Raw genomic sequence first — 17,205 nt, forward strand, 5'->3', positions numbered from 1 at the left:
TTTCCAAGTAGAAGGAAAAACACCTTTGGAATAAGAAAGTGAAAAAAGGCACCAAAGAATAGGAGTAAGTTCAGGAGCACAAGTTTTGAGAACAAGTGGAGAAATACAATCGGGACCTGGAGCTTTCTTAGCATCAAGATTTGTCAAAATCCTTCTGACATCCTTTTGACGGAAGACCACAGGAGGCATTAAAGTGGAGTGTGGGATAAAGGTGGGAGGTGTTTTACCAAGATCATTAATACATGAGTTGGAAGAAAAATGGGATGCTAGCAGGTCAGCTTTATCCTTGGCTGAAGTGACAACAGAACCATCTGGTTTTGACAGAGGTGGGAGCAGAGATGAGATGGGCAAAAATTGCGGCCAATAGCTTTGGCAAGAGACCAGAATGCTCGGCTACCATGAGGACAAGAAGCAAGTTTTCTACTCTTAGCCTGTTCAAACTCTAGTTTGGACTGATTAATAACTGCTTTACAATTGTTGCGAGCTTTGGTGTAGGCAGAAAATGAAACTAGAGAATTAGAAACAGGCCAATTACGATATGCAACATTCTACTCTTGAACAGCCTTAGCACATTTATTGGAAAACCAAGATTTATTTAAAGGATGAGATTTTAAAGTGTGGGATAAAGGATTTCATTCCTGCAAGAATAATTTCACTGACATGATCTGAGCAAACATTGACATCAGAAGTTTTGAAACAGTAATCCGACCAAGGAAAAGAAGAAAAGAAATCTCGCAAGTCATCCCATTTTGCATTCTTGTAATGCCAAACAATATGAGGTTGGGAATAGGCATGAGATAAAGGTTCCATTGGAGAAGAGACAATCACCAAGTTGTGATCTGAAGTGCTTAAGGGACCTCTCACTTCGACCATGTACTTAGAAGGGTTGTTTGTGAGAAAAAGATCAAGCGTATTGGCTGTATGATTAGGATTGTTCAGTATTCTTGTAGGTAAATGAACAATCTGTGCAAGGTCATTGGTAATTCCAAAAGCCTCAGCATCTCGACCAGCTGGGTCGGTGTGACTAGAAAACGGAAGCCAGTTGGAGTTATGAACATTAAAATCACCAAGGAAATTTACCTCACTGTTAGGAAAATTGGACTGGAGAGTGTCAATTTGCAGAGAGAGAAAGTCAAAGAGCTCCAAGTGATTAGTGGTGTTGCGAGAACAGTAGAGACAACAGATGAATTTGACACAATGAGGTAGAGAGATTTTAAGCCAGAGAAGATTAAAGAGAGGAGATTCCAAATTGCCAAGTCTCTGATAAGGAATATCAATACTGACATATGCACAAGTACCACCTTTGAGGCGAAAGGAATCGTATAGTGAATAATTTGGGCATCTGAGATGAGCAGTAGTTGAATCAACCGATAACTGAGATTTTGTCAGAAAAAGTACATGGGGTTTGGCAGACTGCAAGTGGAAATGGATGTTGTTGAGATTAGAATTGAGACTACATATATTTGTGAAATGAATTAGGAAGCCCTTGGGAGGTTTAGATCTTTTCGCAGATAAGCTTGCTCTATTAGTTTGACAATTCGTGGTGTATTCAATAGTAAGAAAAAGTGGGTGGGACATGCTATATGAAGTAATGAAATTTTTGGATATGGCGTACAAACGGTAAGAATATACTCAGATCGTTGATATAATGTGGCCTCGACAATTCTCCCCGCATACACAGTACTCGGACTCCTCCAGTCACTATCTGGCAGAGTAGTGGTAGCAAGATTATACACTAGCTGATCCAGAAGCTTCCTAGAGAGAGTTACGAATAGGTTCGGTCCGGTGTATTTACTAGTGGCCGGCCTGCAAACACCGTTTTAGAGCTGTACCCTCGAAATGTAAGGAATACTGGATCTTGCCACAATGTTCGTCATAACCTCAAAAGTCATCAATCATACTGCATGATGGAAGAGATAGGGAAGGGTTGACCGGAACTTAGCTCTAGAGACTAAACATGTGTTTCTCTACTTCAAGCCTGCAATAAGCAAAGTGGTGGTATTGCACCAGTTGATGAGAGTCGTCTACCACCTAGTATTGCCGGCGCCTCCGTAGCCAGGTGGGAAGGAGCAGCAGTGCATAGCACACGCTTCTTGATTAGACCGGGGTTCGAGCCCGTCACCACCAAATACGGAGGATGCGGAAAGGTTAAGGAATGACCACCGCATATCCTGGAGCAATATGGCCTTAGTTGCTAATGCTCCTGAAAACCAAAAAAAACAACAACAACAACAACCTATTATTGCCTGGTAAAGCAGAAGGGCGGCATTCCTCCATGTAGTGTGGGCATCACACTTCAACTTACGTTGTTTCACACCTGGGTGGTCACCAACAGTGCTTCTGCATGGAGGTTATACCCAGGATTACTAACAGTCCCACCATCGTGAAGTGGAAGCAGAGGATTTGGCTGTCACAGACCATCCGGACTTTGCTAAAATTGGGTCCACTTGACTTGAGTGTCACACAAATATCAGTTCCATCAGCATTTTAGACTCCCAGGTAGCAAGTACAGCTTGTCTGGCATATCTGAGAGAATGTCTGTGACAACCTTAAGGACCCAAGTATGCAGATGAGCTGAGAAGTGCAAATGCGGTTCAACATTGATAAATGCGTATAGTGATTAGCATTAGCATTATAAGAGGCATTTGATACAAGAAAGCAAGCTTATGCAGCATCAGCCAAAAAAAAAAAAAAAAAAACCACTTCCACTTCACCCCTCTGTTCGTTCAAAATACCTGTCCAGCTGAACCTTAAACTTATTTTAGGCTATCAACCTCTACTACAAGGGATGGAAGTCTGTTCCACCAACCAACCACCCGCTGGCTAAAGGCAAATTTCCGCACATCTTCCTACTTCTGTCTTTCCTCAATTTGAATTTATGCCCTCTCAGGTGATTATTCTGAGCTAGAGGAAGAATCCCATCAGCATTGAGCATGCTCAAACCATTCAAGGCTTTATACACCTCTATCAGATCACCTCGCTGGTGCCTAGTCTCCAGACACTGTAATTTGCAAAACTTAAGCCTTTCTTCGTAAGAGCACCTCTTTGTTCCATTCACTAATCTTGTTGCCCTTCTCTGTACTTGTTCCAGCAGCTCTACATCCTTCTTGAAATGAGGCCTCCAGATCTGTATACAGTACTCTAGTTGTGGCCTGACCATTGCCTTATACAAGGGAATAATCACCTCCTTATCCCTGCTGGAAAAATTCCTGTATATCATTGACAATAGTCCATAAGCTACTCTTGCAGCCCGTCTGCACTACTCAAAGAACTTCATATCTGCCTGCACAACCACCCCCAAGTCCCTTTCATTCTCTACCACTGTCAGTGTAGTACCACATAGTTCATACGTTGCTCTGGGGGTTGCTGTTTCCCATGTGTAGTACTTTACATTTGTCAATGTTAAACTTCATTTGCCACCTCTCAGCCCATCTGCTCAACCTTTCCAGATCCTGTTGCAGCAGCATAGTGTCAGTAGTGTCCTTGACAACCCTGCCAACCTTTGTATCGTCTGCAAACGTGGACATTAAGCTTGATATACCATCATCAATATCATTTATAAATACAGAAAACAATAATGGACCCAACACTGAGCCCTGAGGGACTCCACTAATAACATTAGTCCACGATGAGCAGTGTCCATTGATTACCACTCTCTGTCTTCTCCCCCTCAACCACCCCTTTATCCTTAGCAGCAATTTGCCTCCAATGTCACACTGCTCCAATTTGTGTAGCAGTCTTCCATGTGCAACAGTATCAAAAGCCTTTCTAAGATCCAAGTATATAATATCAAAGCTATTCCCTGCATCTAGTTCCTTTGTGACTGCATCATAGTATCTAATCAAATTGGTCAGGCAAGACTTTCCCTTAACAAAACCATGCTGTGTCCGAGCTATAACTGAAGTCTTGTCTAAATGATCCTGCAGTGCTTCTTTAACCAGTGCCTCCATTAATTTTCCTTGAAAAGAAGTTAAGCTGACAGGTCTATAATTACTTGTGTTAGCCTTTGATCCTCCTTTGTGAATTGGGGTCAGATTTGCACATTTCCAGTCTATGGGTACCTCCCCTGAGTAGAAGGAAGCTCTCATAATTATGGCTAAGGGTTTGCTTACTTCCTTTGCTGCCTCCTTTAATATAACTGGATAGATCCCATCCACCCCGGGTGCCTTTCTTGTGTTTATCTTCAACAGTTTCTCCTCCTCTTTACTCCCAGTTATTTCAAGATTCTGTGGCTTACTGCTAGAGTTGAATACACCTCTGGCATTCCCCTCGCTGAATAACTCCTCATGTGTGAATGTCGATAAAAAATATTCATTTAGTTTGTTAGCTACCTGAGCAGGATCATCAACAGTTGACCCATCAATATCAAGTGGACCAATCTGATTCATCCCCTTCCTTCTAGAGTTTACATAAGTAAAGAACTCTTTGCTGTTTTTCTTTGCATCCCTTGCCAAGGATTTCTCGTAATCTGCCTTTGCCTGCCTAACCTCCTTTGTAACTTGGTTGCATATCAACTTGTATATATCATAGGCTTCTGTGTTATGTGTTAATTTGTAACTATCCCATGCATTTTTCTTCTGTGCCATATGCCTCATTAGTTCATCTGACATCCATTTTGGCCTAAACCTTGAACAATATTTCTTAGTTGGTATGTAAAGCCTAATAGCTTCCAAGATAAGTTCTTTGAATGCTTCCCATTTTGAATTTGCTGTTGGTAACATCATCAGTTGGTCCCACTGTATAGAATTTAAATACTGTCTCAGTCCATCGTAGTCGCCTTTACGGAAGCAATAACCCTTCGCTTTACCCTTAATGGTAGTTACCTCTTTGAGTAAATCCCACTTCAGCACACTGTGATCACTGCCACATAGTGGTTCATTTATCTGCAGATTCTTAATGCATGAAGAATCACTGCTGATAATCAAATCAAGAGTATTACTCCCTCTAGTTGCCTCCCAAACATGCTGATGTAGAAAACAATCATACAATAAATCCACAAAAGCTCTGCTAGTGTGTGAGTGACCAGCCCCCAAATTCCAGTCAATATCTGGGAAATTAAAATCTCCCATTATAAGACTCTGATTTACTGGCCCACTCTATTTCCCTGTACAGTTTCTTATTATACTCATTAGAGTCATTAGGCCTATAGCACACTCCTACTCTCAATTTTGATCTCCCAATGCTTATGTCACACCAAACTGACTCAACACTGCACTGTCCAGCGATGTCGACTGGCTTCACTTCCTTGGTTTTTATGTGTTTCTTAACTAATAGCATAACCCCTCCCCCCTTCCTATCCTGTCTATCCTTTCTGTACACATTGTACTCCCCAAATTCCAGTTCTGCATCCCTTATATCTGTGTGACACAACGTCTCTGATATCCCAACAATATCTGCCTTTGATGTTTTGAGCAATACCTCAAATTCATGAAATTTATTTACTAAACTCCTAGCATTGGTGTACACGCAAGTATACCTGCACCTGTTTCTATTCTTAGCTACCCTAACACAACCCATGTGTTTACTTGTACCGCAATGGCTCCCAGCAGTCTCTGAAATATCATGCATCTTGTTTTTCAGGCTTCTGCTAATTCTAATAGAAGCAGTGCAAGAATCTCTTTCACCTCTGCCAGTGGCTACTGTCAATCTATTGGTCTTTGTCTCTCCCCAAGCTAGCAGTTTTCCGACCCACCTAACACTGCCTCGATAGCATCAGCAAATATTCTTGCACCCTTTCTATTTAAGTGTATCCCATCCCTGTAGAAGCAATCTCTCCTGTTAACAAGTACAGTCCAGGCTGAAAAACATTCTACCCCTTGAGCCTTGCACAATCTTTCCAGGGCCGAATTGATCGACAAGGCTCTCATCATATAAATCATATGATATCCACTACTATATGCAAGATAGTGGAGAATGAAAAAGTCATAAGGATAATTTTACAGTTCAAAAGTTTGCCATTTTTCCCAAAGAAGTGATTATCCCACTGTATAAAGCAGTGGCTCCACATCTTGAATACAGCATACAAGTTTGGAAATATCAGTTTAAGTAAGACATAGATTTGTTCGAAAGGATGCCAAGAAGAGCAACAAGATTGGTTGGGCTAAAAAATTAGATATTCTAATCAAGAAAGATTGGGGTTTTGTAAATTGCAGTCTCTGGAAATGGGTTATCTGCTTTGTCTAAATTGAATTGCATAAGGTTTTAATGAAAAGGATGATTGTAGATTTGATTTATGGATATTTGCATTTTCAGCCAGAATCGATTTTTGGAATAAACTTCCGCCTAGCGTTGTTGAAGGGGCTAGTTTGAATAAATTTAAAAAACATATGGACAAATTATTATTAGGAATAGGAAAATGCAGTTTTTTTTAGCTGCTGCTGCTGTATAAACTCTGCTTCCTTGTGTAATTGTTGCTAATATTAATTATGGCAGATAATCTACCACATCAACCTTATTGGTTACTGTAAGGTAAGCCTTTGGGAACCAGTGGTGTGGGATCTGAATGACAACAGCAACAATGTGTGGATGTGCTACAAATAAACTTGGAAAATTGACAAAAATTATAGCAACATGTGCTATGAATGTTAGACTGATTAATTTCCTCTGTGTAACAAATAAAACAGGTTATATGATGAAGACCATCTGCAAAAACATGCTAAATATGTTATGCTGAAACTTAAAATGTTTCCTAGTTACATTAGCAACATGGAAGTAACACTGAAACAGAAGCACAGTGATAACTTTACTTTGTGAAAGAGGTGGCAAAGTTGAAGTTCAAGGCTGCATTATGAGAGGGTGTCATTGAACATTATGATTTGAATCCTCTTTAAATTGTCACCATTCTCTGTGTTTCTTTTGTCTGTCTCTTTATTTTTTATTTTTTTTCCAGGAAATTGTTGATGGTTTCTTTAAGAGTATTGCTAACAGTTGAATTTGTTAGGTCCAATTTCTATATAATGCAACAAACCAACAGTGCCTGAAATTGCAGATGATCATACCTCCCTTGCTCAGCATTTCCTATTTACTCTGCACTGTTGCATATTCTGAATCCTACCACTTTCTCTACTGTTCCTGCTATGCATATGATTAGTGACCGAAGCATAGCTATCACTGGAAGAAAAAATTTTTTTCAGTATTTATCATCTTTCTTCATAATTGTGTATGAAAAAAAACAGGTGATAAATTACTTCCTTTAAAAAATAAGTAATTTATCTAACATTTATTCTCTGTTTGTTTCTCAAGGAAAGTCAAATTGGAAGACTTGAAAGGAATTTCTCCTTCTTTGGCAAAGTGAGTATTCAACTGTATGTGTATTTCAAATTCTTTATCTTAATTGAACTTTTTTAGAGTAATTTAGAGGTAGCTGAGTTATTTTGAAAATATTATCCAAAAAAAAAAAAAAAGTAATTTTAAGGACTGAAAGAATACACAGTCTTTGAATCTCCCTTATATTTAAATTCCATTAGTTCTGCAGTGAATTTTTAGTGGAATTTGGTTTTAAATATGATTTATTTATCATGTATTTTACTTTAAAAAAATTCAAAATAAAAGAAATCGATTGTATTATTTCTTAAATTAATTTGAAATTCTCTTAAAATATTGTGCTAGTAATCAACTAATACAAACTAGTCATTTTAGATTATTTTCTGAAATGATATATTTAATTATTCTCTTCTTGTTTGTGTTGTGGCATGTGCATTAAATTTGTGATCACCTTTGTGAATTAAATGTTCAACTTGTGCAGAATTCTAGTATTTTTTTTATCTGCATTGTTAGGTTTACCTTTTTCTCAAAATTTTCTTAGAATATTTCTTTAAATTTTTCATTTTCTATTCTGCTATTTAAATATTCAGCTAATACTTAAAATAATAACAATAAAACAGTTGTGTTTATACTTTGGCAGAACTATGGAGGATTTCACGATAATCATGTGGACGTGAACTGTTTTCAACTCAAATGCATTTAATACTCCACTCCTGCATTGGCCACTCAGCTGCATCATTCCTTCTTTGTCAGTTTCTACTGCTCTTTTTTAGATATTAAAAACCTAACCTTTTATGGGGGGGGGGGGGTCAGTATTAATTTGAATAGACAAATTTCATCACAAAGCTTTATAATAAACAATTTCTTAGTATATAACAGAACTATGATGCTTAATACGTTCTACGTTATTTGTCAATATTTGTACAAGAATAAGTGAAATTTACCGCAATATGATACATAGAACACTTCCGTAGTGTCCAGCATAATCATACAACACTATTAATTGCAGAAACCATTGAACTTAAATTACATGAGAATTCCATTAACGTTCGTCATCCATGTCTAGTCTGCGATCCGTGGTCTTTTGAGCGGAAGTGTGAAGACAAATAGTCACAGCTTTTCACATGCATGCATGTGGACAAAAAATCTATTTAAGATTCAAGCTCACATACTCCATAATTTCATTTTCTGTGATCACGGCACAAGTCGAAAAGCACTGTCTGCTTCAAGAAGGAAATTGTTTTTCAAAATTTACTTTGAACGTTTTAAATTAATTTTATTTAATTTTTTAATTGGTTTTTGAATTTTTAATTTTTGAATTGTTTTCAATTGATTTTTTACTGTAATCATCATCATCATCATCAGCTATTTTTCAATCCACTGCAGGATGAAGGCCTCTCCAGCAACTTTCCAGTTCCTTCTGTTTTGAGCACTGGCCATCCATTTACTACCCAAAAACTCATGAATTTCATCTATCCATCTCCGCCTTTGTCTTCCAGGTTTTGTTCTAGCTCATCTTGGGTACAATTCTGTTATTTTCTTAGTCCATCTGTCATCATGTCTTCAAGCTATGTGCCCTGCCCAAGACCATTTTAGTTCTTTAGTTTTGATAAGAATGTCTTTTACTTGAGTTTGTTGCCTAATCCATGTGTTTCTCTTCTTATCTAACAGTCTGATTCCCAATATAATTCGTTCCATTCTTCGCTGTGTAGTTCTCAGCTTCTCTTCCATTCTTTTGGTGAGTGCCCAAAGTTTCACTTCCATAAGTCATGGTAGGGAGTATACATTGGTTCATTATTTTACGTTTCAGACAAACTGGGATATTGCTCTTCAGTATATGACTATATTTCCTGAATGCTATCCATCCAAAATTTATTCTTCTCTTGACTTCCAGCCATTTATCATTATTACAGCTAATAACTTGTCCCAGATAAGTGTATGACTCCACCTTTACAATTACTGCTCCTTCAATCATTATTTTCCTTTCTGTGGCATACTTGTTCATCATATTCATCATTTTGCTTTAGCCATATTCATCTTTAGTCCAAAATCCTTACTAACTGTGCATAACTGATTAAGATTTTCCTCTAATTCTTTGGGATTGTGGCTTATGACCGCAATGTCATCTGCAAATCGTAAATGGTTTAGGTACTCTCCGTTCACACTGACTCCTTTCTGCGACCAGTCTAATCTTCTGAAAGCTTCCTCAAGGGTAGCAGTAAACAGCTTCGGAGATATTGTGTCTCCTTGTCGAACTCCTTTCTCGATTTTAAATTTCCTACTGTCTTTGTCTAGTCTAATAAAGGAGGTAGCATTCTCATATATTTTCTTCAAAATCATAATATATGGGGTATCTATGCCTTGTCTTTCCAGTGCCCTAAACATTGCCTTATGCTGTATGGAGTCAAATGCCTTTTCATAATCCGCAAATGCCTGGCATAATGGTGTTTTATATTCATTTGCTTTCTCCATTAGCTGTGATATTACGTGAAGGTGATCCATAGTTGAGAATCGTGTCCTAAAGCCAGCTTGCTCTTTCGGTTGATTCTCATCAAGTATTCTTTCTAATCTGTTAGTAATGATCCTTGTAAACAACTTGTAGATGTGGGATAACAAGCTAATTGGTCTATAATTTCCAATTTCTGATTTATCTCCTTTCTTATGCAGCAAAACTATGATTGCATTATTCCACTTTTTTGCGTCACACCTTTTCTAATGCACTTTGTGAAGAGCCTTGCCAGTTTTTGTGTTATGTCCTTCCAATTTTAACAACTCTACAGTAACTTCACCTTCCCCCGGGGCTTTCTGATTCTTCATTTTCTTCAATGCATGTTCTACCTCATCAGGAAGAATATTGGGTATGTCGTATATGTTGCTACTTTGCAATCCATCTTCCCCATTGCTGTCATCATTCCCTCGCTCCTTGTATAATTCTCTATAGTAGTCTTCTGCTATTTGAATTATGCCTTCTCTGCTGTTTATAAGTACACCATCGCTATTCTTCAGTTTCAGTATCATTTGTCTTACTGTATTACTGCTCATGGCTGCTGATTTAAATCCTTTGTTTTCCCTTAATGCTTGTTCTACTTAATCATTTTGCATTAATGTTTTATTCGTTTAATTTCTGGACAGTATCATATGGAAGTGTCCTGTATATTGAGGTAATCATATTGAGGTAAATTTCTCTTATTCTTCTACAAATAAGGAATTTCTATACATTCTTTAAGGAGCTGTATCTTCCAGAATAAATTTATAATTTTTTTGCCTGCAACTCCCCTTGATTTATGAGATCCAATCAAAAAGTTCAGTGACTGGCTTATCTTTAAATTGCAGTGTTGTAGAAATTTGTGAATTATCAAATGTTTAGTGACTCATATAGACTGTAATGCTTGAATCAGTCATTTATTTGCAGTCTGTTTGAGTTAAGTATCAAAGGTGCATAAAATTCACTGATGAATGTTATATCAGAAGCTTTTGGAGAAGATAAGTTTTGTCCTACGAAGATTTTTCAATGGTTCACAAAGTTTAAAGACAGCCTTTGATGTTTGTCCGTTGATGATAACCCTTGCTCGGACCACCCTCCAACTTCAAAAACCAGTGATTCAGTTGCTTTTGATAATGATCTGATCAGGAGGGGATGATGTTGAACTATCCACAAAATTTCTATAAACTGATGGGAAATGGGACATGTCAATCAATTTTAGCGAAAGTGTAGGAATGCGGTTTATTGCAGACATATTGTGCCTCGCATCCTCACTGGCAATCACAGAGAGTAGTAGGTTCTAGTATGTCAAGATTTTTGTTAAAATTCTGTTGCTGCTGATTACCCACACTTTGATTCTTCCATCATTATTGGTGACGGTTTGTGGCTATTACCCAGGGGGGGAAAAATAATAATTCAATGAAAAACTTCATCTCTTCTCCAGGTTTCAGCAATTCAAGATAATCTTGATGAAATGTGAAGTATTGAATATAATGATGCTTATATATTTTTTGACTCATAGATCATTTTTCATTATGAATTTGTTCCACATGATCAGGTTGTACAATAGATGTGATAAGGCTGTTCAAGAGAAGAATATCCCATATCATAATTGGCTTGTTTCCAAATCTCCAGGTTCATTTTTTGCCTACACCAAAGCTCACAACAATTGTAACACAGTTATTAATCAGTTTGAACTAGATTTTAAACAGGCAAAGAGTAGAAAACTTGCTTCTTGTCCAAATGGTAGCCAAGCATTCTGGTCTCTTGCCAAAGCTATTGGCTGCAACTTTTGCCCATCTCTATTCCCACCTCTGTCAAAGCCAGGTGGTTCTCTTGCAACTTCAGCCAAAGATAAAGATGATATCCTATTTTTTTTCCAACTCATTTATTGATGATCTTGGTAAACCACCTTCCACTATTCCCAGTACACTCATTTCAATACCTAATGTGGTCTTCCATCAAAATTATATCAGAAGCATTTTGACAAATCTTGATGCTAAGAAAGTTCCAGGTCCTGATGGTTCTTCTCCACTTGTTCTCAGAACCTGTGCTCCTGAACTTACTCCTATTCTGTGTCTCCTTTTTTCACTTTCTTATTCCAAAGGTGTTTCTCCTTCTGGTTGGAAATTTTCTCATATCCAGCCAATTCCTAAAAAGGTGACATATTATTGTCCCACTATAATTACTTCTACTCTTTCTCAAGTAATGGAGAATTTTTCCATCAACTACTAAACGATCTAGAAAACTTTCATCTGATTGATGATTGCCAGCATGGATTCTGTCAGTGTTGCTCCACTTGTGATATTCTGGCTTGTGTTACCCATCTAAGGGCAAATTTAATGGAAAAGTATGGTGAAACTCAAGAAGTTGCTCTTGACATTTCAAAGGCTTTTGATCTTGTTTGGCATAAATGTCTTCTAAATAAGTTTCCATCTTATTGTTTGCTATCTGTTTTTTGCAATTGGGTATCCAGTTTTCTCTCTGTCCACATACTGTGGGTGATGGCAGATGGCTTTCTGTCTTCTAACTTCTTCACTAATGCTTGGTATTCCCCAAGGTTCAGTTCTTTCTCCCACTCTTTTCCTCTTGTATATTAATGACCTTCTTCCATTGACCGGAAATCCTATCCATAGTTTTCCTGATGATAGCACATTGCATTCCACCTTCCAGTTTGAGAATCTCTGCACTGCACAAACAACTTCAACTTCCCAAATATTATGACCAATTCCTTAAATGCTGATCTCCAGCTAATTCTCCAGTTGGGGCCAAGATAGCTTATTGATTTCAATTCTTGTAAAACTCATTCCTGTCATATCTCACAAAAAGGATTCTTCTGCTCCTGTGCTCATCTTCGATGATATTCTGATTTCTAGGTCAGATCATATTGGAGATTATATCCAATAGAGGTAATCTATATTGGAGCTTAATCTAATCTCTCTCTTTTCATAAGCACATTATAAATTACAAATATTGCTTCCTTTGCATCTAAAAAATTGGGTTTTCTATTTTGCTCTTGGCGTTACTCTTGGCTGTTCACTCTGTATAAATCTCAAATCAGCTTACCATGTAATATTATTTCCACATCTGGGGCGCAGCCCCCAAAACCTCTCTCAGGCTTCTAGATTCAACTCTAAAGCGGTCAGTTAGGCGAGTTAATGACTCCTCTCTCTCTTTTCCAAGCAGTCCAAACACGTTGCAACCAGTGAACGTCCTTTTACTGTCCAACTTCAAACTCACAGAACCAACTTTTCTTCTTCCTCATTTATTCATTCAACTTCCGTTTTCTGGAACAATCTTCCTTCGTATGTAATTCCTGAAAATTACAATCTATAGAAGTTCAGCATCAGCCCAAAAAAAAACCATTTCACTTATCCATTTGTTTCAAATGTTTGTCTAGTTCTGCCTTGAATTTATTTAAGCTATCAACTTCCACAACAACAGATGGAAATTCTACTCTATAACTGTCTATTCTGCAACTGTCTTTCCTCAGTTTGAATCTGTGCTCCTTCAGGTTTGTAATCTGAGGAGTAAGAATCCCATGAGCATTGAGCCTGCTCAATCCATTCAAGACCATATACACCTCAATCAGATCACCTCACAGGTGCCAGTCTCCAGAAGCTGCAATAGGCAGAACTTAAGCCTTTCTTCATAAGGGCACCCCTTTTTTCCTCCTCACCAATCTTGTTGCCTTTCTCTGTACTCATTCCAGCAGCTCTACATTCTTCCTAAAATGAGGCTTCCAGACCTGCATGCAGTGCTCAAGATGTGGCCTGACCATTGCCTTATAAAAGGAGATAATCACCTCCTTATTCCTGCTGTAAAAATTCCTGTCTATCATTGCCACGGCCTCGTGGCCTATTCTGGCAGCCTGTCTACACTGCTTAGAAAACTTCATATCTGATTGCACAATTACCCCCCAGGTCTCTTTCATTTTCCACTACTATGAGGGTAACACCACCCATTGGTACATTTCCCTCAGGGGATTACTGCTACCATTATGCAGTACTTTGTATTTGTCAATGTTAAACTTCAATTGCCACTTCTCAGCCCATCTAACCAACTTTTCCAGATCCTCTTGCAGCAGCATACTGTCATTACTGTTATTAACAACCCTGCCAACCTTTGTATCATCTGCAAACTTTGACATTAAGCTTGATATACCTTCATCAATATCAGTGATAAATATACAAAACAACAATAGGCCCAACTGTGAACCCAGAGGGACACCATTAATAGCATTAGTCCACATAGAGCAGTATCCATTGATTACTACTCTGTCTTCTCCCACTCAACCATCCTTTTATCCATTGTAGCAACTTGCCCATAACGCCATACTGCTCCAATCTGTACAGTAGTCTTCCATTCTAACACAGCCCATGTATTTACTTGTTCCATGATGACTCCCAGCAGCTGTTAAAAATCCCCAGCAACTTGCTTTCCAGGCTGCTGTTCATTACAATAGAAGCAGTGCAAGAATTATTTCCACCTGTGCCTGCGGATCTATTAGTCTGTGAATCCAGGGGGTCACATCTGGTGAGTATGGGCTTGGCACACCCTGGGTGCTGAGCTGGATATCATCATTCTTCTCTTTCTTGGTGATTCCCTTCTACTTCTCCCCCCTCTCTTCTCTCTCTTTCTCTCTTCTCTCTCTCTCTCTCTCTCTCTCTCTCTCTTTTTCTCTCTCTGTCTCTCTCTCTCTCTCTCAGGGTAACTCTGAAATTTTTTTTAGCTGGTGCACCATAAGCCTCAGGCTTCCTTGCACTATATGGCTAGGTAATAATCCCCCCAAGCTAACAGTTTTTCACCCACCTAACATTGCTTCGATAGCATCAGGAAATATTCTTGCACCCTTTCTATTTACGTGTATCCCATCCCTGTAGAAGGGATGGGATACACGTAATATCTCATCATATACTCCCTCCTATCCTATCCTATCTGGGCAGAATTGCAGACACTTTGAAATTAAACCCTAACTCGTGATATGTTTTTAGTGGTTTTTAGTAATTTTACAAATAGTTTTAGAAAACATCTTTTTAGCACTTCTATATTTTTCATATTTTTATTTTTCGTTCTTATTATTATATCATCTTATTTTATTTTAATATACAGTCAGTATATTTTATTGGTATTTTATTGATTTGTATCAGTGTTTTAGCATTATAGATGAATCAAAGTGTTCGTGACTCCGCAGGCCTCTTCAATGAATTCCTGTCTCGTAATTTTTTTTCAACATTGACCCTACTTGCTAAGTAAATCTACAGATCTCCTATACTTAATGTCATTAGTGCCAACATGTACAATGATATCACCTTTTGTGCCCTTAAAAGATGCTATCTGCTCTACAGCATCGTCATCTTTTGCCCCCTGACAGACATACATACACTCAATTAGTCACCAACAATAACTAGCTTCTGTGGGATCTGCAGATTCTGTCCTGAAGATTGCCACTGTGTTGCCTGGTTCACAAAAGTGAGCTGTGGCATTGAGTTGGGCAGCTGAGAGCTTGATGGACCACCCATTTTAATTCCTTTGAGGGCATCTACCCGACTCAAAGCTCTCATAGACGACAATTAGAACTGTGTTGGCACCTAATTTCTTCACATTCTCTGCACCTAGTACACACAAAGACATCCTCCATGACTAGATCATGTCCCATTTGAGAGAGATCCACAAACATGTCGCATTAATTTAGACTGTGGTGCGTTGGAGAATCCACTCCCCCTTTGATTCTCCCTTGAACCACAGAACTTTCGCTACTTTGTGCATGTTGCTTTGCTGCTCTAGTATGGGGCATGATTTCCGTTTAAATACAATTTAATTAACAATAAAAATTGAATGGATTTATAAATTTAATTGATTAATTGCCAATACTATACTATGCTAACAGATTCCTACTACAGTACTACTCAAATTGTCCAAGTTTGCAGATGATGCAAAGGTTGGCAGGGTTGTTAAGGACCTACTGACGCTATGCTGCTGCAACAGGATCTGGAAAGGTTGAGCAGATGGGCTGAGAGGTGGCAAATGAAGTTTAACATTGACAAATGTTAAGTACTACATATGGAAAACAGCAACCCCAGAACAACTCTGTGGTACTACACTGACAGTGGTAGAGAATGAAAAGGACCTGGGGGTAATTGTGCAGGCAGATATGAAGTTCTCTGAGCCGTGCAGATGGGCTGCAAGAGTAGCTCATGGTGTCTTATCAATGATATACAGGAAGTTTTCTAGCAGGGATAGGGAGGTGATTATTCCCTTGTATAAGGCAATGGTCAGGCCGCACCTTGATTACTGTATACAGGTCTGGAGGCCTCATTTCAAGAAGGATATAGAGCTGCTGGAACGAGTACAGAGAAGGGCAACAAGGTTAGTGAACGGAACGAAGGGTTGCTCTTACGAAGAAAGGCTTAAGTTTTGCAAATTACAGTGTCTGGAGACTAGGCACCGGCGAGGTGATCTGATAGAGGTGTACAAAGCGTTGAATTGTTTGAGCATGCTCAATGCTGATGGGATACTGCCTCTTGCTCAGAATAATCACCTGAGAGGGCATAAATTCGAATTGAGGAAAGACAGATGTAGGATAGATGTGCGGAAATTTGCCTTTTGCCAGCGGGTAGTTGGTTGGTGGAACAGACTTCCATCCCTTGTTGTGGAAGTTGATAGCCTAAATAAATTTAAGGCTTAGCTGGACAGGTATTTCGAACAAACGGAGGGGTGAAGTGGAAGGGTTTTTTTTTTGGCTGATGCTTCATAAGCTTGCTTTCTTGCATCATATGCCTCTGCTAATGCTAATTAAAAAGAGAAAAAGAGAGAGAAATAGATTATATAGCATATCAGCCAAAGTCTTTTAAAGTAGATCATTTAATCTTATTCATCATTTGGCTAAACTGTCTTGTCTGTTATGCATATTTTTCTAAATTTTATAATAAAAGGGATTTTTAAGCAAAATATCATAATTATTATAATTGAATAACAGAACACTCATTAAAAGTATCTGCCTTTAGTTTTACAATATATATTGGTTTATACCTTTAACTTTGCTTAATAAGCATTAGATCTCAATCGAAATCTTTATGCATTTCTGTATATACTTATGGTACAATTGCTAAATAATTTATTTTTTATTCTTTCCTTTATTTTTGTATAGAGGACTACAAGATATACTGCTATATGAAGGTGATGACATGGAAGAGATTTTCCTTTTACATTTTGAGGTTTGCTAAAATTCATGTTGAAAACGTATGAATTTAAAGCAACAAATTTTATTTTTTTAATAATTCTTGATTTGCAATATGTACTACATATTTTTCCTCTAGCTATACGTGATTCTTAATATTTGTCTCATCTCTAAATGCAGTATAGGGTGACTATAAATTAACTTCAAGTTATAACAGAAACAAAGGAACACAAAGCACTACATGATTATAAGAACATGATTTTAATCAGATGAGTAGATT

The 17,205-nt window shown here is 38.0% G+C and overlaps 1 protein-coding gene across 1 annotated transcript in view; it reads left to right on the top strand.

The window, feature by feature from the left end:
- Positions 1-17,205, top strand: part of Herc4 (HECT and RLD domain containing E3 ubiquitin ligase 4) — a 768,218-nt gene that overhangs the window by 573,490 nt on the left and 177,523 nt on the right. The window contains exons 22-23 of the mRNA XM_090378812.1: positions 7,243-7,290; positions 16,896-16,962. Of these exons, the coding sequence (XP_090234938.1) occupies positions 7,243-7,290; positions 16,896-16,962 (115 nt within the window). The remainder of the gene's footprint in view (positions 1-7,242; positions 7,291-16,895; positions 16,963-17,205) is intronic.

This window comes from Mastigoproctus giganteus, chromosome 8 (genome assembly GCF_048544385.1).
Source record: "Mastigoproctus giganteus isolate SK-2022 chromosome 8, ASM4854438v1, whole genome shotgun sequence".
In the NCBI taxonomy this organism is placed as follows: Eukaryota; Metazoa; Arthropoda; class Arachnida; order Uropygi; family Thelyphonidae; genus Mastigoproctus; species Mastigoproctus giganteus.